Source organism: Haliotis rufescens, unplaced genomic scaffold (assembly GCF_023055435.1).
Source record: "Haliotis rufescens isolate VD_foot unplaced genomic scaffold, xgHalRufe1.0.p SCAF_13, whole genome shotgun sequence".
In the NCBI taxonomy this organism is placed as follows: Eukaryota; Metazoa; Mollusca; class Gastropoda; order Lepetellida; family Haliotidae; genus Haliotis; species Haliotis rufescens.
In genome coordinates, this window is record NW_025963813.1 from 9,522,087 (window position 1) to 9,547,895 (window position 25,809).

Here is a 25,809-nt window from a genome sequence, read left to right on the forward strand (position 1 = left end):
AATTAATATTTTTTTGTGAGTGCTCAAACTTGATCCGTGTACCCTGATCAGCTTTGATCAATGTGCATAAATAGAGCAAGCATTTTTAGAAGTTTGTTTAAAATCATGAACCTTTTTTTGGTAAATTTCTTGATGATTTGTTGACAAGATGATGCCATTGCCATATCTCCAAGTCAAAACTGTGCTTAACATGGATACATATAACCTGATGTGGTGATCAAGTAGGAAAGATAAAGATACCAGGTGTGCTGTTCCTTCCCATTGACACCATATTGTGGGCGTGTCAGTGGTGTGGGAAGGTCATTGTATGTATACATCAGAAGCTTCAGACTATCTAAACTGTGCTCATGATACTTATCAATATTCAAGCCAGTAGAACTAATCCCGGAACTAAATGGTTGTTTAAATATGCCGTATTCGACGTAATAAGCGCCCCGCTCTAATAAGCCCCCACGGCAATATTTGCTAATATATTGGCTAGTGAACAATCCCAATTAGTACCCCTACCGATTGATCAATGTACACAAGACCTATTTATTCGTGTATAATACGCACTCGTGTGTAATATGCACCCTCAATTATGGGCAATTAAATTCTGGAAAAATATATCTGTCGTACATAAACATTTGAGGCTGTCAGCATAAACCACAAAATTTATCTTTCAACTCTGTTTTTTGAGAGCGCCCTGGGCGCTTACTACGTCGAATATGGTACTTGCTTACAGGAGGCTGATGTAGAAACCAAACAAAGAATGATTTTATGCACAAACCTATTGGTCTCCAGCTTTGACTATTTGAGTTCATAATACCATACTTGATTACTGAACTTTGTTGAAAACACATTAGGCTAACGGATCATAATGGAAAAGTGCATTGCTAGATATTCTCAGTCAAATCACTGATGAATGACATGACTCAATGCTATCCTATATTAGTTGGTTTTACACCAAGCCGATGTGTTTGAGAATGTCTTAAGCCAAGAGGACCCACATAACTTGTCAACGCCTGCTTTGGCAGATCTAAAATTAACTTGTGATAAAGTAATGACGAAATCCTTCAGTTGCTGACCTGTGACAAACACTGAATCACTAAAGATATTAAGTGTGCTTCATTCAATAGTTTAGCCATTTCTGAATGCTCCTTTGGTAGCCATTTTCAAAATATTCAAAATGGAACATTATGAATATCAAGTTATTTACAACCTACCGGTACTCAGGTACTAACCCAGCACTATGTCCAATGATCATCCAAGAGGAGGCTATATGTACTGGCGGCCATCTTGAATATTTTAAAACACTTGTCTTTGATGTGACGATGAACATACACATTGAAACTTGATAATGATACGCCCAGTAGTTTGGGAGCTACAATTATGCTTGTCAATATACTGATGGTCAAATGCAATTCTATAGTCTGACATACAGACCCTGACATAAATATTTCTAATACAGCCCATACAAGTACATAATATTTGGCAAGTCTAGATTACTGCAGTTCTGAAAATGAAGAAAGTCTCTTGGCTCCTCTTAATTATTTAAAAAACGATAAATAAACACCTGTTTTGTTGTAAACTACGTTCATTTCAGAGACTAGTTGTAAGTCTAGTAGTTGCACTACCTTAGCTCACATTGTCAGTCATGAAACCAAAAGATTTTTTCGGCCTGCCTCCCCCAACACTCTACAGTGGTAGACGCAATACATCCATGTCATCGTCTGTCTAAAAAAACTCGACTTTGGAAGACTACTAGTCCTTTCAGACTTTCACTTGTCACGAGACAAGCGGCATGACACACACTGATTTGACGGCCTCAATATAATAAAGGACCAGTGGATGGATTTACATGGAGGTCTGGTTGTCAAGAATTATTTTATGGACACTTTTCTTCATTTGATTGATGGTATGATTAACACTGCACTGCACTGCAATATTCCAGGTATAACATCAGTTTGGGCTGGACAATCCACGATTGGCACCAAAAGCATCGGTCTATGTAATTGGGATACAAAGACATCAAAACCAAGTCAAAGAGTCTGACTACCCGATTCAAATGGAGATTGGGTTCAAACCGAAACAGCCCAATGCGCAGTGATTTTGCAATCTGGACGTTTCCATCAGGTTTGCTTGGACATTCTTCTACATCACAGTATAGAAAATGTCCTTGAAATAGAACAGATTTGAGACCTGGTGTATGGTATATAGTTTTCTTTCATTAATCATTATCAAAACTTTTAGCTGGGGACGTCATCATACATTACGTTATTGATAACTTCTGAATGTTGATACTGTACTAATAGAGATTAGGATTATCAATACTAAATTGGTAATTCACTGCCCCAAAATGCTTACATTTGTTAAGATCTCTCAGATTAAGATGGACAATAAGAAAATAGAAAATTCAAATATGAACATTTAATGGCCCAGCCTCGTTCTTATTTACCATAAGATGATTACCTGCAGTTATAGATAAAAATGCACACAGACAGAATAACCAATTTTGTTATTTATCAATATATCGTGTTATGTTTTAGTTGACATAGAGATACTAAATTTTCCAATCAATAACAATCCTATTTTTTCCCTTCCGGAAATATTTTTCAATCCTTTCGTTATTCGGACTGCTGACAAAAACAAGTCGGGGACCGCCACTGGGTATATAATCTGTTCTAAAGCCTTTGTGACTACCGGTCCTTTGCATCAACAAGCGACCATTAATATGTCACAGCCAGGACACGTACAACAGGACATGATTTTCCCAACTCAAACCCTACTTGTCAACCCGACTTCTAATAAAATTGGGAACCTATTGACGAAATGGAGCTAAGTCAGGCTAATGGTTTATTTGCACATTGATAAGCTATAGTAGATATTTCTAAACTGCCGTAGAGGTCAGCGCTGTTCACTACAGCTACTGGTGACCTCTCACGGCCACAAGTAGGTCAACAGGTGTGCTGTAATATGGAATGTGTGAGTTACATCCAGATGCTTGTCTACATCGAAGGTACCACTGATCTACGTAACAACACACCTGTGTACATACAGAAAGATTATTGCAGCTGAGATCACATTGAAGATGCTGTTCTACAAGCCCCGGACTTGACTTGCACAAGACTCTAAGGCAATAATTATAAGCTTACATCTTAAGTTCTAGATGATGTAAGTAAAAAGAACAAGTTGTCAATGTAAGAGACTGGAGTCCTTGTACTGTCCACATACCTAGACTTGCCTATCAGGAGGATTGAATTACTACACATCTACAATCTCATTAAAATCAGATCTTAGTTCTCGCTGCCGCTAAACAAAGATCTGAGGACATCCCATTACGGGTCACGTCAGACCTAAGATCTGATTTTAATGAGATTGTACACATCTATGGACTTTTCTTTCAGTACTTCTTCTTTCTTTTTTTTCGGGTTTTTTTTTTCTCTGATGGAGGACTATCATTACCTGAAATCACTAGACCGAACAGAATTATATAAGCTCTGGTTTAGGTCAAGCGGCCAAGTTGCTCCATACAATAGATATTTGTAAATGAAGAAAATCCTCAAAATTTAACAAATGCTGTTTTTTGAGCCATGAAACTTTTACATCCTGGGTATTTTGGTATTTCTTTTGTTTGAAACATTTGAAGTTAATTATATTTAACGGCCAACTTCACATATTGCACATGTAATATATTGCTGTTGCAAGTAGACGATAAGAGATCCAAGTTCATTGTGCTATATATAAAAGTATGGACATCACAAATCATGTTTGTTTGTTTGTTGTTTAACGCACTCAGCAATATTCCTTCTATATGATGGCGTTCTGCAAATAATCGAGTCTAGACCAGACAATCCAGTGATTGACAGCATAAACATTGATCCACGCAATTGGGATACGATGACATGTATCAACCAAGTCAGCGAGCCTGACCACCCGATCCTGTTCGTCACATTTTACGACAAGCATAGTCGCCTTTTACGGCAAGTATGGGTTGCTGAAGACCTATTCTACCCCGGAATCTTCACGGGACTCACAAATCATGTTCAAGAGCTTTCAGAAGCACATCCTAAACACTGTACATATTCATGGGAACACTGTCGCAACAAAACAGAAGATATTTATTATTTGCCTCCTCTTCAACACACAACTTGGGTCATGACAACCAACGACCTGAGGACATCCCTTGGTTGTTACAACTACAGACCACCAACCTGTGTCATGAAAACTACAGACCACCAACCTGTGTCATGACAACTACAGACCACCAACCTGTGTCATGACAACTACAGATGGCAGACTTGTGTCATGTCAACCCACGACCACCAACCTTGGTCGTTACAACTACAGACCATTGACCTGTGTCATGACAACTACAGACCACCAACCTGTGTCATGTCAACCTACGACCACCAACCTGTGTCATGTCAACCTACGACCACCAACCTGTGTCATGACAACTACTGATCATCGACCTGTGTCACGACAACTACAGACGGCAGATATGTGTCATGTCAACCCATGACAACAGGCCTTGGTTATGACAACTACAGACCATTGACTTGGGTCATGACGACTACAGACCACCGACATGGGTCATGATAACTACAGACCACCAACCTGGGTCATGACAACTACAGACCATTGACCTGGGTTGTGTCAGCCCACGACCACCGACCTGGGTCGTGTCAACTACAGACCATTGACCTGGGTCATGTCAGCCCACGACCACTGATCTTGGTTGTGTCCTTCCATGACAACAGACCTAGACAACAGACAACTATAGACCACCGACCTAGGTCATGTCAGCCCACAACCACTGACCTGGGTCATGACAACCCACAACCTCTGACCTGGGTCATGACAACTACAGACCAAAGTCATGACAACAGACCTAGGTCATGACAACTCACAACCACAGATATGGGTCATGACAACCCACAACCACTGACCCTTGGTCATGACAACTACAGACCACTGACCTGGGTCATGACATCTACAGACCAAAGTCATGACAACAGACCTAGGTCATGACAACCCACAACCATGGAACTGGGTCATGACAACCCACAACCACAGACCTGGGTCATGACAACCCACAACCACTGACCTGGGTCATGACAACCCACAACCACAGACCTGGGTCATGACAACCCACAACCACAGACCTGGGTCATGACAACTACAGACCAAAGCCATGGCAACAGACCTAGGTCATGACAACTCAGGACAACATGCATCCTGAGGCAACATTCAAGGAAGACAGATCTACTTGCATTTCCATTGCAAATTGATCAACCATGCATATTTTAATGGCTGTTTTCCATCTACAACCCAATTCATTTAGACACTGAAATGAATAAGCAATACACGGCAATATAATAATCTATAAGGAAACATATCAAATCCAGGGTTTCAAATACTTGTTCAACGTAAGAATAGCCATCAAACCAAACACAGTTCTTCTACTATTGAAACAAGTGGCATCACCTCCAGTACTTGACTTGCATGCTGCATACCATCCCAATTACAGCCTGGGACACCTAGTTACATTGCACTCAGACTTCCCTATCTTTGTGACCGCCTCCGTGGTCTAGTGGTAGAGCGTCCGCCCGGAGAGCGGAAGGTCCGGGGTTTGATCCCCGACCGCGTCATACCAAAATACGTTAAAAGCTGGTACTTGTTGTTACCCTGTCTGGCGCTCGGCATTAAGGGGCTAAAACAAGGACTGGTCGGCTCGGAGTCAGTATACTGTGTCTGAGTGGGATATTCATGTTAAACTGCGGCATGGTATCTCAGTGTGCTAGCACTATAAATCGGCATCAGTCCGGACTAGTACAAGCAGCCACACACACGTACATGCACGTCGCTATATAAGTGCAATAATCTTGGACGCGACGTTAAACCCCATTTCACCTCACATCACCCCCTATCTTTGTACTCAGGAAAACATGCTTACCAGCTCGTTTGACTAAATGTGCTGAGGCTGCAATTTTGAAATTAGATCTATGCAAAAGACTTGCTGAGAAGAATCATTTTGTTTGTTTGTGAAGAATAGATCATCAGCAACCCATGCTTGCTGTAAAAGGCAACAATGCTTGTCGCAAGAGGCGGTTGGTCAGACTCGCTGACTTGGTAGATGCATGTCATCGTGTCCCAATTGCGTGGATCGATGCTCATGATGTCAATCACTCAGACACAATTATTTACAGACCGCTGTCATACAGCTGGAAAATTGCTGTGTGCGGTGTTAAACAACAAACAAACATATATAAATAAATAAAGACTAGAGATATCTGTAGGGGTGTCCTTCAGCGCTAATCGCTATTTGGGATACAACATGTTCAACCTGCCCACTAGCCCGAGTCTACAAAATTGTGCTTAAGACAAGTAACAATCTTATGATGCAAGTCCTCACTGACTATAAGCATTTGAGGGCTATAATTCTGAACCAGTTCTCAATGTTTCAATTTTGCCCCAATGTGAAAATCAATTGAAAGGCTGATGTAAAATGTCTTAGGAGGGGTTGCGCCCCCAGCTGGTTTGTGGGACTGGGTGAAGAGAGAGTAAAGTGACACCTACTTTACTGACCAGTTCATTGATGGAAGCATCTGCAGCGTGGTTCTGGATCTGGAAGCGCTCGACTTGGAATGTGGCAGTTTCGTCTTCATTGTCATGATATTGATAGTCGAGATCTTTCGATGAAATATGTGTGTACTCCCTGGAAAAAATGCTGACAAATAAATACATTATAGCCAGCGTTTGGTGTGTACATAAAATATATCAGTGAAGACAAGTGACAAATCAAAGAATGAATAGATGTTCCAAACTTTCCAAACCAAAGTCTTAGTGGGTGAAAAACACACACTGCACACCAATCTCAGTCTCTGTTCATGGAGGGTCAGATCTCAATTACTTAATAGCAAAAAAAAATTATTTGTTCTTTTTGTATTATTGAATTTTGAAAAATAAACTTTTTGGTGAAAAAAGAGTTGTTATTGTTGTATTTCTTAAGGCTCCTGTTGATCTCAAGTAGAAGAAAATAATTTGATCGAGTCATCAATTGTGTTAGTCATATGATTAATGGGCCTAGGTAACCTTAGGTAACATGAGGATGTTTATGTAACATTTTGTGTTTGTTACCCAATGCCGAACTTGTAGTGATCTAATCATATCCCAGTGAACTGTAAATAATCATTTTTATTTGTTTGTTGTTTTACGCCTCACTCAGCAATATTTCAGCTATATGACAGCGGTCTGTAAATAATTGAGTCTGGACCAGACAACCCAGTGATTGATATCATGAGCACCGATCCATGCAATTGGGATACAATGACAAGTTGTGGCCAGACAAACAAGTGACTGAGGAACATTAATCCAAACCGTCAGGTACAGTGACACACGCCATCAACCAAGTCAACCCATCCATCAAGTCGCCTCGTACAGCGGGCACAGGCTGCCGGGGACCATTTCCAACCCGGAATCCCCCCAGGGGAAACATGTTCTATCTGTCCATGGCATGCAGATGATGCCACTTTGGTTCATATTTCATTTTCCACACAAGTAATCACACTCAACTATCTGTTTTTCAATCTCGTATTGAGACATATAGTCTTGATTGGTTCCATATATAGGTTTGCTCACTGACATGAATGCTTCAGTGGACTGGCCAACACAAAGAAGGCTCGTTCATCTCAAGGTGTACTTACCCATTTTCTGTACATTCTCCTAACGTGTTCCATAAGTAATCAAATGTATCTTGTGACATGGGCGGGTTTGGCGGAGTGCTTGTTGCCGAGAGCTGCGACATGGGTACGACTATTTTACCATATCTGAAAATAAAATCAGTTTGTCAAAAACTTGATGGTTGAATAGATAGAAATGAACTAAAGGCTTTTATGAGTTTGAAATCCATGTAAAAAGCCAATGGTACGCTGAAACTCAGTAAAGTGTTTGGTATGGTTTAACGCCCCTTGGAACACTATTTCAGTTGTATCACATTGTATCATGTGGAAGAAAGCCTAAAGTGAAGCAGGTCTTAGACGTTTACCACTTTGTTGATACCCACAAGCATGATTAGGGTGCTGACCTAGAAAAATAATCAGGGTGGAACGGGTGCTGATCCAATGACCATAGTTTGCAGGCACGCTTGAGCGGTGAATTAGACGATTGGGCCACCTGTGTCACCTAACAGCATTGAGACTGAAGCCCACGACTATATAAATGTGAAATTAAACACTAAACATTTACTGCAACAAGTAGCTGCAAATAGGGTGATGAATTTCACATATTTCCTTATAAGGTGATGTAGTCTGATCGATGTCTGTTAATACGTGACCTAGAAATTTAATGTCTGAAAATCAGTCACTTCCTGTTTCGAGTCCTGTTACAGAGGGAAATGAAAACAATAGTTTCAACAGAAGGTGTAACAATAGAAATTAGCACTGTCCTGCGGGATGTTACCCGTAAACTCAGGGATTGTAGAATTTAGAACATCATTGAGTTGTTTTTGCACTCCAGTTTAGGACAGTAGACTTTCTTAAAAACCTTCCGATCAATCTACAGCAGTGCTGGCTCCTTCCATCACATCATTCACCCATAACCATAAACCTCAACTGTGAGCCCGGAGCCACAACCTAAATTAATGATTAGACTTTAAATCATTTTGATCCCATTAATCTAATGACAGGATCTCCCTTTGTTGACACCTGTGAAGGCTTAATTGGAATAATCCTTTACCATCTATTTGGAATACTACCTTGAGTACAGTTCAATACCTTAACACACACATGCACGCACAATGTATTAGCATATGCAATATAAATGAGCAATGCTTAACGTGCAACGCTTCGCCGCTGCTGAATCATATCACCATCTTAATTGTCGGGTTACTGGAGGATGTTTTAGATTGATCATTAGAGAACACCTCATGGATTTATTTAATCTATTTAAAAAACTGGAGAATCCTTAGTAATAAAATTTTGGGGAACCATTTCATGAACATAGAGGTGCCAGACTAGTGATCTTTGTCACAGTTCACTTAATTTCAAAGAATTTTATTGATGCTGAGGAGTCTTAAGCATGTCTTGTCGAAGGTGCATACTGACATGAAAACATAGTTGCACCAGACAATATGAGGTTGAATGAACCCGGTTCCCATAATTTATCGCTTGTTTCTGTCTTTCTTTGTTGTTTAACGCTGCACTCAGCAATATTCCAGCTATATGACGGAGGTCTGTAAATAATCAAGTCTGGACCATGCAATCCAGTGACTGACATCATGAGCATCAATCTACGCAACTGGGATACGATGACATGCGTATGACCACCCGATCCTTACGACAAGCATAGTGGCCTTTTACAGAACGCATGGCACACTGGCAAATCTCTGATGACAGACAAAGCTTAGGGGTATTGAGTGACAATGTGTGTGTTCAAAACATTGGACAAATAAGGGTTAGTCAGACAAAAGTGAATTTTTTACATGCACTTGGTGTATGTTTTATGCATACTAGTTTAATTGCACCCTATAAGCTAATATAAGATAGCTACATCATAAATTGCAAAAAAACAATGAAGAACGGAGCATGGTATATTTCACGATAAAACATTGTTCTATCATGACGATATTTCTGGAGATTTGAACATGAGCTCGTAACTTTATGGCGTTATTTTTTCGTGGGAAGTGTCTATTGAGCTGCTCCCCCAAAGATGTAGGTGGACATGGCAGATGAATGCAATGGACGAACAATCACACCCAAATGTAGGAGAAATGTGACAAACTGTAATGGGAGAAGAGGTGCAGATAATCAACTGAGAATACCAAACTTACACCCCCTGACATTACCGCGTTCGGATTGTTCGTATTGTACTCGGGGAGTCGTCATTATTTAAATATTCAAAGCTGGTACAATTTTTTTACATTTTTAAAAAGTCTGTACAAATGTCTCATATAAGAAAAAAATTACTTTTGGTCGTCGTTTATCATACAATAAAACAATGCAGGGAGAATAAACCATGAGGGGTGCAGCCAGCCCCTCATGATTTATTCTACCTGCAGTGTTTTATTGTACAATGAATAACTCCCACTCGTCGTTAATTTCTTGAATAATAGAAGTAATGAAAATCAAGCACTGACACCCTGAACATGCTTATTCAGCATGTCCAAGTAACATTAAGTGTAATTCTTACTAGAATACAAATATCAATAAAATGCAACATGCAATCTAGTAGTTTCATTAATTTAATGATTCAAACAGCCATGCACTTCTGCATCCAAATCATCTGCAACAATTATCATTTTGCATGCATGTAATACACAACAATGGATGATATCATTTTTTTAACTGTAAAGCTGATTTGATTCACAAGCCACATCAAAGTATATTATTACAGCTAAGAATAATTTACAAAAGCAAGTGAGCCAAATTAAGGTGTCCAAATTGTTTCATGTTTCTGATTAACAGAATTACATTAACAAGCATAAGCAAACTTAAATACATAGCTAGTTACATATAACACCAAGTGCCTGTAGAAGTTCAATTCAAGCAGGATAAACATAAGGGTTGAAACCATACATTGGTGCACTGGTGCCTCAAGGTGAGGTGAATTTGGGTTCAATGTCATGTCCAAGATTATTGCACTTATATAGTGATGTGCATGCATGCATGCGTGTTCGTATGTCTGCTTGTACTAGTCCGGACTGATGCTGATTTATAGTGCTAGCTTCCTGAAATACCATGCCGCAGTTTAACATGAATACCCCACTCAGATACAGTATACTGACTCCGAGCCTACCAGTCCTTGTTTTAGCCCCTTAATGTCGAGCAACAGACAGGGCAACACAAAGTACCATCTTTTAACGTCTTTTGGTATGATGCGCCCGGGGATCGAACCCCGGGCCTTCCACTCTCTGGGCGGCCACTCTACCACTAGACCACGGAGGTGGTCTGGTGCATCGCTAGTTCTCATGCAATGATATAATACACAATACATATTTTTTTTCTGTATTGATACAAGGCGATACACTTGTTAAAATGTATCACTACTCGTTTAATGACCCCCTAGTGTTTTTGTCAGTCAGTTATCGCAAAATGTGTTGCAATTCGTTTTTCAAGTTCACTTCTAACAAAAGCCTGCTGAACAAGAAATACTCTGAAATACTTATAGTCCAGAAGTTTCCAAGCACTTTGAGTGAGTGAGTATGGTTTTACGCCGCTTTTAGCAATATTCCAGCAATATCACGGCAGGGGACACCAGAAATGGGCTTCACACATTGTACCCATGTCGGGAATCGAACCCGGGCCTTCGGTGTGACGAGCGAAAGCTTCAACCACTAGGCTACCCGACCACCCCTCCAAGCACTTTGATGTGAATATGCTTATCACGACATGTATCATATCGTGACCTATGTATTGTGATATGGATCGTGTTCTTGATGTATTGTTTCACCCCAAATAAACATGTCTCTGTCTCAATTTCTCCCTTAAGAAGTATCTTTAGTTTTAGTGATCACCTAATCTGGATCAGATGTCGTTATGGACAGTAATACATGCCACCATTTCAAAGGTCACATGAAGAGGAAACCTTTGCCTTACACTGAGACTGAAAACACTTTCTCTATTACCTTCAGATAAAGAAGGGCATGTTATATTTATTGTTTGACAGGAATTTGCTGGACGACATAAAGACCGAAACATCACTTGTATTATTGTTATCCATAAACTTTTGTTTACCCTGTCATTTAATATCCATTTCATTTAGAACATAACGTTGAAAAAAGAGCTTGGGTGTTAACTTCAAACACCATCAAAGAATGTATTTGGACTTTGCATGTCCTTTATGGAGTTATTGTGTGTCACACCCTTACTCCATGCAATCATGTCACATGACAGAACTTACAATTTGATCTTTACAATGGCTGCTGAAATTTGTTTTATTTATTATCATGATTATGGCCAGTGGAAAAAGGATGGTTTACAGATATTTCACCTGTTCGTAAAGATTTACAAACCACATGACTTGCAACTTTGTATTCAGAATCAAGGAGGTAGAATTCTTTAATTGAAGATGTCAAGTTCATTTATTATTAGGCTATTATCTTCATAATCGTTTCAAAACATTAAATGTGTTACAGATTGAAAAATAATTATGATGATGACAACGACAATCAATGCTAAACAATAACAACCCTTGCATCTTCCAAATATTTCAACATCACCACCATATGGAATAATATCAATAACATGCAATTACAGCCATTTGGAATCTTTAACAATTTCCAAGTAATCATACCAGCAGCATCTTGTAGAGAAACAGGTTCTCATAGCTGTAAATAAACACTTGACAACATTATGCAGTCAAGTGTTGAATGCATAATCCCGCAGAAATAATCAACTTCAGTTCAAATACAAAGACATTCGCACCACCCCGATATTATGAACCTTGAAATTATTCAAGAGGTGGTTACATGTTCTAAAGCTGACAATATTCAGGAAGAAAGCTATGCCTGCACATACACACAGGAATGTAGGTCACCGCTTGTGCTTCATTCATAATCAGTAGTATACCTGGAAGAGGGTGGGTGTATTTAAGAATGCAGAGTTTGCAAACAGCCAAAACCAAGCTGCTTTTGATTGCAAAGGTTTGATTAATATTTGGTTAAATGAGAAATGCATGATGTTGAAAGAGATATCTACAATGCAGTGCTTGGAAGCATTATTGTAATAGCAACTTACACAGCTAGTGTTTCATCTGATCATTGCACATTGTGGGACTTATATTGTAATCTGTTTTTTATATCATTTTAGGCACATAAACTGGTCCTTATTGACTCAAGCCCTGGAAATAAAATAATACAATGAAATTCCCATACTATAATGTAGGAATGTGAAATATTTGCTCAAAATTGCAAAAATGGAACTTAAATAAAGTTGCTTGTAAATGAACAAATCCTAATAGATCAATGATCATACCTTAATATTCAAGAAACTGATGGATTATCCCCATATATAAATGCAGATTATTTTACTATAAATGTCTCACTGTCAATAACATCTTTGTCATTTGTCTACATGTTGTTGATTAAAATGATTCAATGAAACAATTTTTAATAAAATGTAAAACGATCCAAATTTCAATCATGTAAACAGCTAAATACCAATATGTTCATGTTAGGAATTCCAATACACTTAAAACATGCCAAAATGAGAAGATGTAATCAATAGAAAGGAATGCAATTGCCCAAGAATGATCAGAAAACATCGATGCGTGCAACACAAACACGTTAGTGTTCATATTAATTACTCAATATCTACACAATATATACATTTACGAGTACGTTTGCATTAAGTTTGGTGCAAGATTAGTTTGCAAAAATAGTCAACACAATCGTTTGAAAAATTTAACGGAGTTCCACTTTTTGCATTCTAGTGCATATTTTGTAAACATTGCATGCACGTGCTAACGTCAAACTATTACACATCCTACTCCGAACATTGTACCTTCTATAAAATATGTCACCAAGAGCAGTAACAGTTGATCATGCACGTTTCAAACTATATGTTCATGTGACAACAAATTCTATGGAAATCGCAAACATGACATCGGGAAATACATGGTGAAAATGGACGCCATGTTTAGTCAAATCTTTGAGGGTTTCCATCAAATAAATCGATCAACAGTGAACGATAAGTAAGAATACTTACGAAGATGTAGATTTGTTTGTGCAAGCTGTTTCTAAAAGTGCAATCACATCACACACGGTGAATGCCAATAGATCTCCAAATAATCGGTCAACAAGTTGTTCCTGAATTTACCGCTAGTCATTACCCACGTGCTGATCCAGTAATGCTTCCAATGCAAATAGTCTCGACAAATATTACTACGCCAATGTTTCCGTATTGGCTAACGGGAAATAACGCACCACAGCACATCGCATTGCTTTTGTGTGCATTGTTAGCTAATTGTTGTCTAAGCTTGTAATGTAATACCTTTTTAGTACAACAATACATATTCTAATTAACGAAACAATGGACTATTTACAACGCGGAGAAACAGGTGCGCGCAGTTAACAGGTCATTTAGGCCGTGCACGCTTTGGCCTTTTGTTCTAAGAGACGATGTTTTCACAACAAACGTGACTAATCTGTTAATCTCCTATGACAATTTAATTACGTTGTTTTAATAAAGTCACATTAATTTGCACTAACACGATTATCACCTTGTGATTCAGATCACAACGAGAGGTATTTTGGCGCCTTTTTCAAAATGGCGGCTCTCACATGTTGTCACTTGCAACACTTCGTTCGTCTGCATTGAAGAATATTCAGCGAAATCTGGTCTCCTGAGGACACTAGACATGAACTTTTCTGAGCTGTTTAGACAATCACATCATCTGTGCAAATTTTCGCCTGATGGCAAATACTTGGTAAGAAGAATACACTTTTTTTAAACTAAAACCTCGACTGTCAAGTCATGTTCTTGTAATTTCGTGATATCAACAAACATTTGCGCCCTCGGTTTATGTTCTTATTCAAAGTCATACTTGTCAGTATGCCAGAGAAACATGACCAACTTCACTTAGTTTTTACGTTTTCAAAGGAAACTGTTTTAATAATCAATGTAGTCGACAGCCCAGCGACTGTGTGCATCTTTTGAAAGTTCCAACCATTAGATCTATTTGTATCAATTTGGATTAAAGCCACAAAATAAACACAGTAACTTTACTTTGTAAATTTTCATGGTAAAAGTAGATTCAATCTAGTACAAATCATTCTGTTGTAGAAACCGCTGTAAAATTTAACATTGTCTGCAGAAATTGAAACTTGAATTCCCCCCCCCCCCCCCCCCCCCCCTCTATCTTTGTCAAGTTTTGTTTATCTCTGTGAGAAAACCGTTTAATACATACTGCTTGGTAAAGTGTTCACATTTTACATACATCACATATTACAAATGTGTTAAGTTGAAAGTAGTTTGAATCGTTAATTTTGCAATTGTTTTCAAAGGGCAATAACTCTTGTTTCATTGCAGGCATCAGCCACAGACTACAGGCTCGTGATTCGAGATGTTGAAACATTGCAAATACAACATCTGTATTCCTGTCTTGATGGCATCCAGTGCATTGAGGTACAGCAAGGATATTTCATAGATAATAATTAATATTTATACTTTCTTACTTTATTATTATAATACACTCTTCCTCAGATTATTACTGAAATTGCTTTTTATATTTTCAGTGGTCAGCTGATTCTGATTTCATCCTCTGTGGAATGTTTAAGAGAGGCATTGTGCAGGTATGCAACATTTATGTCACATTTTATATTTTCCCTGTCTCTTTGTTGTTTAACGCCACACTCAGCAGTATTTCATCTATATGACGGCTGTCTGTAAATAATCAAATCTCGACCAAAGAATGCAGTGAGTGACATCATGAACATCAATCTCCGCATTTGGGATACAATGACATACATCAACCAGTCAGCAAGCCTGACCACCCAATCCCGTTAGTTGCCTTTTATGACAAGCATGGGTTGCTGAAGACCTATTCTAATCCGGATTCCTGTCTGTACTGCAGGAGGCATGTACATAGATAATTATGTACAATGATGTTCAGATCTTTTGATTATGTGAAAAGCTTCATCCAAAAAAGTACCTAAACACACTCATAGTTAATATGCAGTCACTCAGGCAAATCAAGAATGCTATGAAGAAAATCAAATTATGACATGACAAAGACAGGTATTTTTGGTGGAATATAAACAAAATAATAGTTACCAATTATAATCAATGATACTTTTTGTTACCCTGGTCGGCTCGGAGCAAGTATACTGTGTCTGAGTTAGGGTATTCATGTTAAACTGCGGCATGGTATCTCAGTGGGGTAGCACAATAAATCCAGCAGTAGTCAAGACAAGTAAAAGCATCCACGCACACATGCCGCTATATAAGTGCAATAATTTTGAATACAATGTTAACCCCGCAACACCTCACCATGTTTCAGGTATGGTCCATAGAACAGCCAGAATGGAACTGTAAGATTGATGAGGGCTCGGCAGGGCTGAGTGCTGTACGATGGAGCCCTGATGGTCGACATATCCTCACAACAGCTGATTTTAATGTGAGTAAATATAGTCGAACAACTCTATAAAGGCTTTTGGCAACCCCATCCTTGATATACTTTCTATAGCCTGTGGAAAGTACTGCCATGTAATTTTGGCCATCAGTGAGACAGTCCAGAATTTCGTTTGTTCAGTTTTCATATTTTGAATCGAGAACTTTGTAAAAATATTTATCAAAACATAATCTGGTATGTCTTAGTTTGAAACTAGTGCTGTAAAGCTTGAGAAAGTTGCTTTCTGATTGGTGACTTCCTGTTGGTAATTTCATTTGTCGGGCAAAGTTCGCTAAAGGCTGTTGTGATGTGAGCCGTATTGGGATGTCCTCAGATCTTTGGGTAGTGACAGCGAGCTCTAAGATTTGATTTTAATGTACATTAATCTGTCCACAATCATTTGTCGGTCTGGATAATTTCCTACCTCGCTACCTGACGTCATTAAACTGGGATGTGTCGCCTCAAAAGAGATATTTGTATGTCCTTCAGGCCAAGTCGTCTAAGGCGCTGCAATTTAATGTGCAGAGTTCTGTAGCTTAGGCACGCCAGAACAGGGAAACTTCCCTTTATCGGCTGTGATAGACACAGAGCTCCAGATAACTTTTAGAGCAATTGTGTTTTTACTCTAGGGTTTCTATTTTAATTTGCTTATTACATTTTTCATTGGGTAACCAAGATTTTTTCACTCATCTATTCATGACTCTATTTGGTATTTCCCCAAAAGAGTAAATATTTTAAGGTTTAAAAAAAAAAATGAAAAAATATTTTAGATGTACATCACCATGATAACTGTTCTAAATATATAGGCTTGACTTGGAAAGTAAACTATCTTGTAATTGTGTTTCGGAAATTAGCTCCTTTGTACGCATGCTGAAAAAGCTTCATTGGGTATTTATGCGTGCTGTTTTTATACATTTGAGTTTTTTATTTAAAGCATGCATTTCTGTAAGCAAGTTAATTGAAAGCAATTGGGTTTTGAATATTTTGGGGGGTATTTTACGCAAATACGCTGCTTAGCTGAGCTCTGTCAGAAGTCAGGTTATAGGTTCGAATTCCAGTTTGCCCCAATTATATTTCTAGGTTTTTCAGCACCATACCAGTGCCCGTGAGTTTCACCGAAATGGTAAACGTCTGAGACCTGCATCACTTTGGGCTTTCCTCCCACATTAGCTGACACACCAGGATATAACTGGAATACCGTTCAAAGCATTAAGCCCAACTCACTCTCACATGTTGAGAAACTGGTTGGAAATAATTGCCTGTTGCTGATCCAGCTGATCCGACAAACATTGTGTCCAAATTACCACACCTTTTTTTCTGCCCTGACTATGAACAACATTTATTTTAAGTTAAGCAATAAAGTTTATCATTAATTATTTTTTTCTCACATTATGAAACAGCTAGTTTAATTTAATAATGTAATACAAACTACTTTTCTAAGAGCAATGTGAATGTTAGAAGAAATCTGACAGACCAGTAAAGAATTCACTAAAATGATTGAAGTGTTTGATGCTGACCGAAATTTGTCAGTGACAGAACTCTAGATAAACCTTTGGTTATGTGGGTATTTTACCAAGGGTTTTCTATTTTGATTGGGTATCCACAATTTTTAGTGGGTGTTCAAATTGTTTTGTACGCATGTTTCTTTACATTTATGTATTTTAACTTAAAAAACTTGTTTCGTAACAATTCCTGTAAATCATTTCAATGCAAATGAATTGCAGTATACACATGTTTTACTGAATGTGACTGTCGGTAAATGAATTTTGCAATGGCTGATATGCAGTTGTTACATCTGACAGTTGGAATGTACCCATTAGGTTTAGTTCTTGCATTTTTTGTTGAATTTTTTATATGCCAGGGATTTGATGTTACTGTGTATTTCGGTTTATTTAATGCATATTTTACGCAAAAACACAGCTCATCTACAGCTCTGGTCAGTGGTCAAAAGGACGTTGAAAACCTACTGGACCTGTTGGGTGTCTAATGGACACAATGGTGATGACCAAAAGGTCCTTTAAATAGTATTACTCAGAGCTCCAGATAAGCTTTTGGTGTTGTGGGTTTTTTAGCCATGCATTTTAAAATTATTGGGTATCAGTAATTCTATCTGGGTATTCAAATTTCTGTTACCCACTAGTTTTTACACATATGGGTATTTAAGTTAAATATTTAAAAACACTATTCATCTAGTCCCTGCAAACTGGTGCCGTGTGGGTTCGAGAGCTTTATAGGACTCAAAAATACCACGATACTTCCACAAGAAAGTGTGATGGCAAATGATCCATATGTAACGGAATGCCCGTTTATAATTTCAAAATAAGTTGCTGATTTGCTAATCGAATATGCAGGGTTACCGGGTACTTCACAATATTTTGATAATATGCACAAGTTTTATTTTTGTAGCGTATCTGTAGTTTCATTGCTATTTGATACGCTTGGATTTTATTTTACTGCATATTTCTGCATATCTGATGTGTATTTCACGCAGATACGCAGCTTATCTGGAGCTCTGATTACTTTATTCTAGTTGTACAAGCTCAATGTTTGCCAAATGGCAGTACAAAACAACACGTTAATGCTGGTTAACTTCAGGGGATTGCTTGCTTTGCAACAGGTCAACTTTTCCCCTTTTCCCAGACAGTGTGTGTAACAAGACAAGTAGCTATAGAAACAAGTGATGGGTGTAATCAGTTTGAGAAACCAGTCCAGAAGAGAACCACTGCACCATGCAGGGTTGTTTATGGTGCTGGTGTTGTTTAGAGTTTACAGTCGAGCTATCAACCTTATAATCATAACATGTTGCAAAACCCTTATGAATGATAAATTTCTACTTGTCCTTATGATACCTTAACTATTGGGCAGTTTGGCAAGGACTACAGGACGACTGCCAATTTCTAACTCTGCAAAAGCTGTAAAATTAATCTACTTAATTGGTCCCCAAGACAACATTAGACCACCGAACCACCATTTATTTAATTTTACTGGTCATTAAGATCTACTAGACTCAGACTTGCTGACCAGTGTTAGCGCTGAACACTGTCAAGACTACTTTGAACATGTTGAATAAAATGAACTTCTTATATGAAAATGTTGTTTGTGAAAAGGACATACCTTAAAATATACCAGAAAGATGAAATCTATCACAGCCTTGTTCTTTCATACACCTGAAAGGTTTTTCTCGATGAAATACAACTGCTAAGCTGTGTGAAGTAGATTCTAATGGCCCTATGAACCAACTACTTTCACAGCAGTGTAAATAGCTCGGGAAATGCATTGTTGCATTCCAGCATGAACATGTTTTTTTATAAGTTTTCATTTCCTTAGAATAGTTTCTGTTACCTTAAATCTTCAAATATAATCTTGTACACGTGAAAAGTAATATTTTTATTTCAAAAGAAACCAATACAATTTCAGCATTTGATTGGAAGAGAGGGGCAGGATAGTCAAGTGGTTAAGGCATTTGCTCATCTCGCCAAAGGCTCGGGTTCGATTCCTTACATGGTGCAATATGTTAAGCTCATTTTTGTGTACTTCTGATGTTGTATGGCTGGATAATTGCTAAAAGTGGCATAAAACCATACTCACTCACTCTATCACTCCATCGACTGCTCCAGTGGTCTGGTGGATAGAGTGTATGCCCAGAGAGTAGAAGGTCATTCGTCAATCCTCTTGTCACATCATACCATAAACCATTTTAGAATGTGGTACTTGTTGTTACCCTGCCTGGTGCTTGGCATTAAGGGGATAAATCAAGGAATAGTCAGCCTTGAGTTAATATACTGTGTCTGAGTGGGGTATCCATGTTAAGCTGCGGGCGGCAGTGGTCTAGTGGTCTCAGTGGTCTAGCACAATAAAATCATAACAGTCCAGACTAGTACAAACATGTTAAACCCCATTTTACATCATGTCAATCTGTCAGTACGGGGAATAGAACTGCAGTTTCTCAATGGAATTGACAAGACATAAAGTGAATGGTCATATATTTGGAGATAGGATTTTTCTTTCTATTTCTGCTTCTCCATATTGGTCTTTGAAGATTTAAAGTTCTAAAGTTGCGTCTGATTAATTCAAGGTTTCAGTCAACTTTGTGACCAGTGCAAAAATCAACCTTGTTTCGAAATTTACATAAATCTGCTTGTCTGAAACTAGTGAAATTAATGAAGGGCTAGTGACATTTCCTTGTGGACTACCTCCTTGCAGAGTTTCCACTGGACAGATTTTCCCCTCTGTAAAACATCATTGTAAAAGACAAATGAAAAAGAAAATGTAAAAAAATCCTGTCCAAAGACTACAGATTATGAAGGGATCACATTTTGAGAGTGGTATGGTAATGTAAAACATGTGGGACGCCATTTAGCCTATGACATGTAATAGGTAGTAAACATGGTGAGGGCCTGGTATTATAACAGTGCCCCGCCCCGCCCCCTTTTCTGGGAATCTGTGTCGCTCTTGCCCCTTTCCAGGGAAAGCTCCTTTAATAACCTCGATGGCTTGCAGCGCCCTGTGACACTGGGGTGGCTTGACAGAGACATCCCAGCATATTATCGAACTATGAATTACCCGGATATGTGTATTGATATGATTGTCACAGTTATGAATGATATTGTGATTTATTGAATCTTTTTAAAGGGGATAGTCAGTGTAATTTCACCTTTGTTGAGGCTTTATAAAAAGTAAAAACTTGTTTGGGGGATTAGTGTCAGTTGAAGTTTTTGTAGACTTATCAATATCTTACCTAGTCCTAGATTGTTCTGTTGCTGAGTGTTGGTTTGTTGGACTGCAGTTTAGTTACACAGGTTTCTACATATACAGACTCTGTTGATTTTTTGTTGTGAAGATTACTGAATTCAGTGAATTTAATAGCATGTGCAAACAAACCTGTTATTCTCTGAATAAGTATGACACAACGTGATAAGTATGCAAGTGTTATTTTTCGTTTAGAAATTAAGCATTTAAAATAGTATGGTTAGAAATTTATTTTCAGTTTCTGTAGTCAGCAGAAATATGGTGCAGAGTGTGCAGCTAGTAAAAGTGGAAGTCCACTGGGAAATGTCACCAGTCCTTTCTGAATTTAATAGTCTTGGACCAGCAGTCTCACATTAATTTAGTGTTGTTACTTATTGTCATGACCCAAACAGTATAAACCTTTGGGGTCCCCTTGGTTCATAGGCAGCCCACCTCCATCCAGTGTACGACAATACCCAGAGCTCCAGATAAGCTTTTGGTGTTGTGGGTATTTTACCCATGCATTTTAAAATCGTTGGGTATCAGTAATTTTATCTGGGTATTCAAATTTCTGTTACCCACTAGTTTTTACACATTTAAAAACACTATTCATCTTATTTAAAAAGTGTGATGGCAAATGATCATGATGTAACTGTCATCGTGGAGTCTGGCAAGGTTGACGGAATGCCCGTTTATAATTCAAAATAAGTTGCTGATTTGCTAATCAATTACGCAGGGTTACTTCATAATATTTTGATGATACGCACAAGTTTTATTTTTGTAGCGTATCTGTAATGTTCGTTGCGTATTTAATACGCTTGGATTTTATTATACTGTGTATTTCTGCATTTCTGATGCGTATTTTACGCAGATACGCAGCCTATCTGGAGCTCTGATACCCCAAACACACACACACCTTTATTTCTAGCACTGGTTAGGATGATAATCATGCATTTTGACTTAAGTTCTGGGGAGACTATTGGAGGCCAGGTAATGCAGATCCCACAGGGATGTTCAACTTCTGATTTAGATGATGAAATGGTGTGCTTTTTATATGTCAAACACCCTCCTCCATAAAAATTCTTTATATATCTTGTTGTTTTTATCAGAAGTTGAGACTCCTGTGTCGTTAGTACACACTGCCATGTAGCGTGATGCCATCGTGTTTGAGTTCTGTCCCCGGCATGATACTACATCCAACAGTTAAAGCTTACACAGAAGCGTTGTGTTTCAAAGTCAGTTTGAGATCGATGGCTTTACTATCAAAATATGCTGTTGTATGTAGAATACTGATTTAAATCGATGTCCTCATGATCAGCTGGGTTCTTTGTGGCAATGCAATATATCAGAGTTTCAGATAACTTTTTGAAAAATTGAGTTTTTACTCGAAGGTTTCTATTTTAAGTGGGTTATTACATTTTTCATTGGGTAACCAATATTTTTTCACTTGTCTATTCATCACTCTATTGGGTTTTTCCAAAAATATGTAAACAATTTGAGATTTAAAAAAAAATAAAATGGTGTTTTAGATGTATATAATGGTTCTAACTATTGGCTTGACTCAGAAAGTAAATTAGCTCGTAATTGTGTTTCAGAAATTAGCTCTTTTGTAAATATGCTGAAAAAGATTCATTGAGTATTTACGTGTGGTGTTATTATAATTTGAGTTTTTGATTTAATGCATGAAACATTTTTTAGGGGTATTTTACGCATATACACAGCTTATCTGTAGCTCTGAATATATTGATGTGCACATTGATTTCAAAGTTCAGGGTATACATTTCCCAACTGATATCAGAAATACGATCCACAGACCAACCAAATTAAAGAAACCTTTAAGGAGTAAAAATAACATTGTTCAAAGATGCCTGGTTTGCAAGTGTCCCACAATTGCCAAGATCACTGATTATTTTTTATAGCGTATCGCGTATCAGTAGCTTGTACCAGGATGTATGTCAGCAATATCTGGTCATTAGTTAAGTTTGTTTAATGCTGCAGTATTCGGTAGCCTCAAATCGATCATGTCTGGACCAGACAAACTAGTGGTTGATATTATGAGCATCTTCCAATGCTACAATGTACGATGACATTTGTACGATTGTCATATTGATTGTTCTGATGCTGATTTTATCATGATTAAAAGCATCTTGGAATGTTAGAAATTATTTGCATACCAGACCCAAATCAACTAAGCTTTGCTTTGCTTTGTTTTGTAGCTTCGAATCACAGTCTGGTCTCTCGTTACCAAGTCTGTGTCCTACATCCGATATCCAAAGCAATGTGAAAAAGGTAGGTTCATATTTTCATGGGAGAGAAGTCTGTAATGCCTTATTCATTTATTTTATTTCCCACCTCCCAACCATCAAAACTATCTGACTTTGCTGTGAGTACCGGCAAACATAAACTCTAGTGTCGTCTGTGGGCCACATTGTTTTTACTTGTTTAACGAATGTTACCTGTCGGTAGGTGGGGAAAACAAAATGCAATTCATATTTTTCCTCCACTACCGGTCGGATGGTATAAAAATATAAATACGGTTTAATGTGGGAGAGCCTGCAACACAGCCATGCAAACCTGACGAATCAAGCGGGAACATTGTTGTGCATCTTTGCATCCTATCAATTTGAGGAACAACAACAACAAATTTTATTTTGTTTCCCATGTCTATTATTTGTCAACTTCAGTGGGTTTTGTTTAGGAAATGTTTTTTGGGTGCAATATGCTATCAGCTTCTTGGTGGGATGAAAAAAAGAGCAAATTCAGATTTATACTATTTTTCCATTTCAACAAAAATAGCCTTGGGGATCCATCAAGTAAGTTAAAAAGATGGCCTAACCTGTATCAGGGTTGTGTATGACTACACCTGTAAAACACCTGCAGTACTCCTGGCCCTTAGGATACTTGCAACATGAGACCTACCTATCTCAGTAAAATCAGATCTTAGTTCTCGCTACCGCTAAACAAAGATCTGAGGACATCCCATTAGGAGTCACTTCAGAACGACCTTTCATCCCACCAATCAGAGCATCGCTTACCAGATTATGAAAGTGACAGTCGGAATGTGATTTCTAATCATGCAACCCCCAAAACGTTAACTCCGAACGATAGTTACGGGTCCATACAATCTAGACCATCTATTAGCCATTCCAGAATGTTCTTTTGTTCAGGTTTCAAATTTGTAATTGAGAATTTGTCAAAATATGTTTCAAAGCGTCGTCGCCAATTTGAAATTAGTGACGTAAAGCATGAGAAAGCTGCCTTCTGATTGGTCATTCCAATGGTCGGCCAAAAAGGTCGGTCTGACTTGACCTATAATGGGAGGTCCTCAGATCTTTGTTTAGCGGTAGCGAGCACTAAGATCTGATTTTAATGAGATTGGAGACCTACTGCCTGGGTGTGGCAGCTCATGACGAGGTACCTCCTTGAGTAAGTGTCAGTTTAATGTATGTTTCAGGCATTGACTTCAGCTCTGGTGGGAAGTACATGGCCCTGGCCGAGAGACGAGACTGCAAGGACTACGTCAGCATCTTTGCCTGTAGCACCTGGGAGCTGGTCAAGGTAAGCTTTACACCATGTATAATGTAACTTAGTCATATTTCATCAATTTTCCCTGAAAAATGAGGAAGGGGTACTTTTATTTTTTATTTCTCTCAAAGGACATGATGACTTAATGACATGCATTTATGGAAACACAACCTGCACAATCAAGTCACGACTATGGTGAGGTGAGGTGAGGTGAGGTGAGGTGGGAGGTTTTGATTTGAATTGGCAGGGATGGTTGTCTAATGATGGATTTATGTTGGTATACACAGACATAATTAAGGCCAAACATGATGAAAGCTGATAGATTGTGGGATCTGTATGTTATCCATGGTTATTAAAAAGAGGATGGTGACATACTTTCAGTTAACAACCAGGGTAACGGAATAACAGATATTTTCAAATACAGGATTCCAAACCAAGTGCCCCAGACAGGCAAATCGGGAACAAATCATTGTTTTGTTTAAATTGCCTTTTTTCTTAAGTTCTTGTTTTCTTAAATTCAGGTATATTTTAATACTGTATATTGAGATTGTATACAATGCTTAGGGCAGGGACAAGTCCAGATTTACTAACCGGTTACCCCGACCCCCAATTACCTGACCCCACCCCTATTACCTGACCCCACCCAGATACCCCATCCCCTATTACCTGACCCCATCCCACCCCCTACTACCTGACCCTACCCAGGTATCCCACCCCTTATTACCTGACCCTAACCGGGTACCCCACCCCTATTACCTGACCCTTCCCCGCATACCCCACCCCCTATTACCTGACCCTTCCCGCGTACCCCACTCCCTATAACCTAACACTATCCGGGAACCCCACCCTTTATTACCAGACCCTACCCAGGTATCCCACCCCCTATTACCTGACCCTACCAGGGTACCCCACCCTTTATTACCAGACCCTACCCAGGTATCCCACCCCCTATTACCTGACCCTACCCGGGTACCCCACCCACTATTACCTGACCCTTCCCGGGTACCCCACCCCCTATTACCTGACCCTACCCGGGTACCCCACCCCCTATTACCTGACCCTACCAGGGTACCCCACCCCCTATTACCTGACCTTACCCAGGTATCCCACCCCCTATTACCTGCCACTATCCTGGTACCCCACCCGCTATTACTTGACCCTACATGGGTACCCCACCCCTATTACCTGACCCTACCCAGATCCCCCACCCCCTATCACCTGACCCTACCCAGGTACCCCACTCCCTATTACCTCACCCTATTGGGTACCTGCTGTAGGTGTCAAAAGATGGGTACAGATTGTCTGATTTAGCAGTTGTTATATATAACATCAAAGTTCTCAGATAAAATAATTTCAAAGATATTACCATTTGAGACTTGATATGCTGTTTAACATACAAACAGTGATACTTCTTAGAGCTGAATATTGCTTTCTCAAAAGCATTTCATGGAATTCATCTTCAATAAA

The 25,809-nt window shown here is 38.8% G+C and overlaps 2 protein-coding genes across 7 annotated transcripts in view; one reads left to right on the forward strand and one right to left on the reverse strand.

Moving 5' to 3' along the window:
* Positions 1-25,809, reverse strand: part of LOC124115174 (cellular tumor antigen p53-like) — a 68,317-nt gene that overhangs the window by 22,573 nt on the left and 19,935 nt on the right. Inside the window, exons 1-3 of one of the 5 annotated variants that reach the window (XM_046476071.2) lie at positions 13,686-13,839; positions 7,689-7,811; positions 6,562-6,712 (exon numbers count right to left, since the gene is read on the reverse strand). In XM_046476071.2, coding sequence (XP_046332027.1) covers positions 6,562-6,712; positions 7,689-7,789 — 252 coding nt within the window. In that variant the 5' untranslated portion in view covers positions 7,790-7,811; positions 13,686-13,839. Of the gene's footprint in view, positions 1-6,561; positions 6,713-7,688; positions 7,812-13,685; positions 13,840-25,809 lie in introns of those variants that run through there. The other 4 variants (XM_046476070.2, XM_046476069.2, XM_046476068.2 and 1 more) reach the window with 4 other exon arrangements.
* LOC124115175 (WD repeat-containing protein WRAP73-like) overlaps positions 14,059-25,809 on the forward strand; it is a 58,794-nt gene continuing 47,043 nt past the window's right edge. The window contains exons 1-6 of one of the 2 annotated variants that reach the window (XM_046476074.2): positions 14,059-14,406; positions 15,009-15,104; positions 15,215-15,271; positions 15,979-16,095; positions 23,034-23,106; positions 24,272-24,375. In XM_046476074.2, coding sequence (XP_046332030.2) covers positions 14,338-14,406; positions 15,009-15,104; positions 15,215-15,271; positions 15,979-16,095; positions 23,034-23,106; positions 24,272-24,375 — 516 coding nt within the window. In that variant the 5' untranslated portion in view covers positions 14,059-14,337. The remainder of the gene's footprint in view (positions 14,407-15,008; positions 15,105-15,214; positions 15,272-15,978; positions 16,096-23,033; positions 23,107-24,271; positions 24,376-25,809) is intronic. The other variant, XR_007220332.1, reaches the window with a different exon arrangement.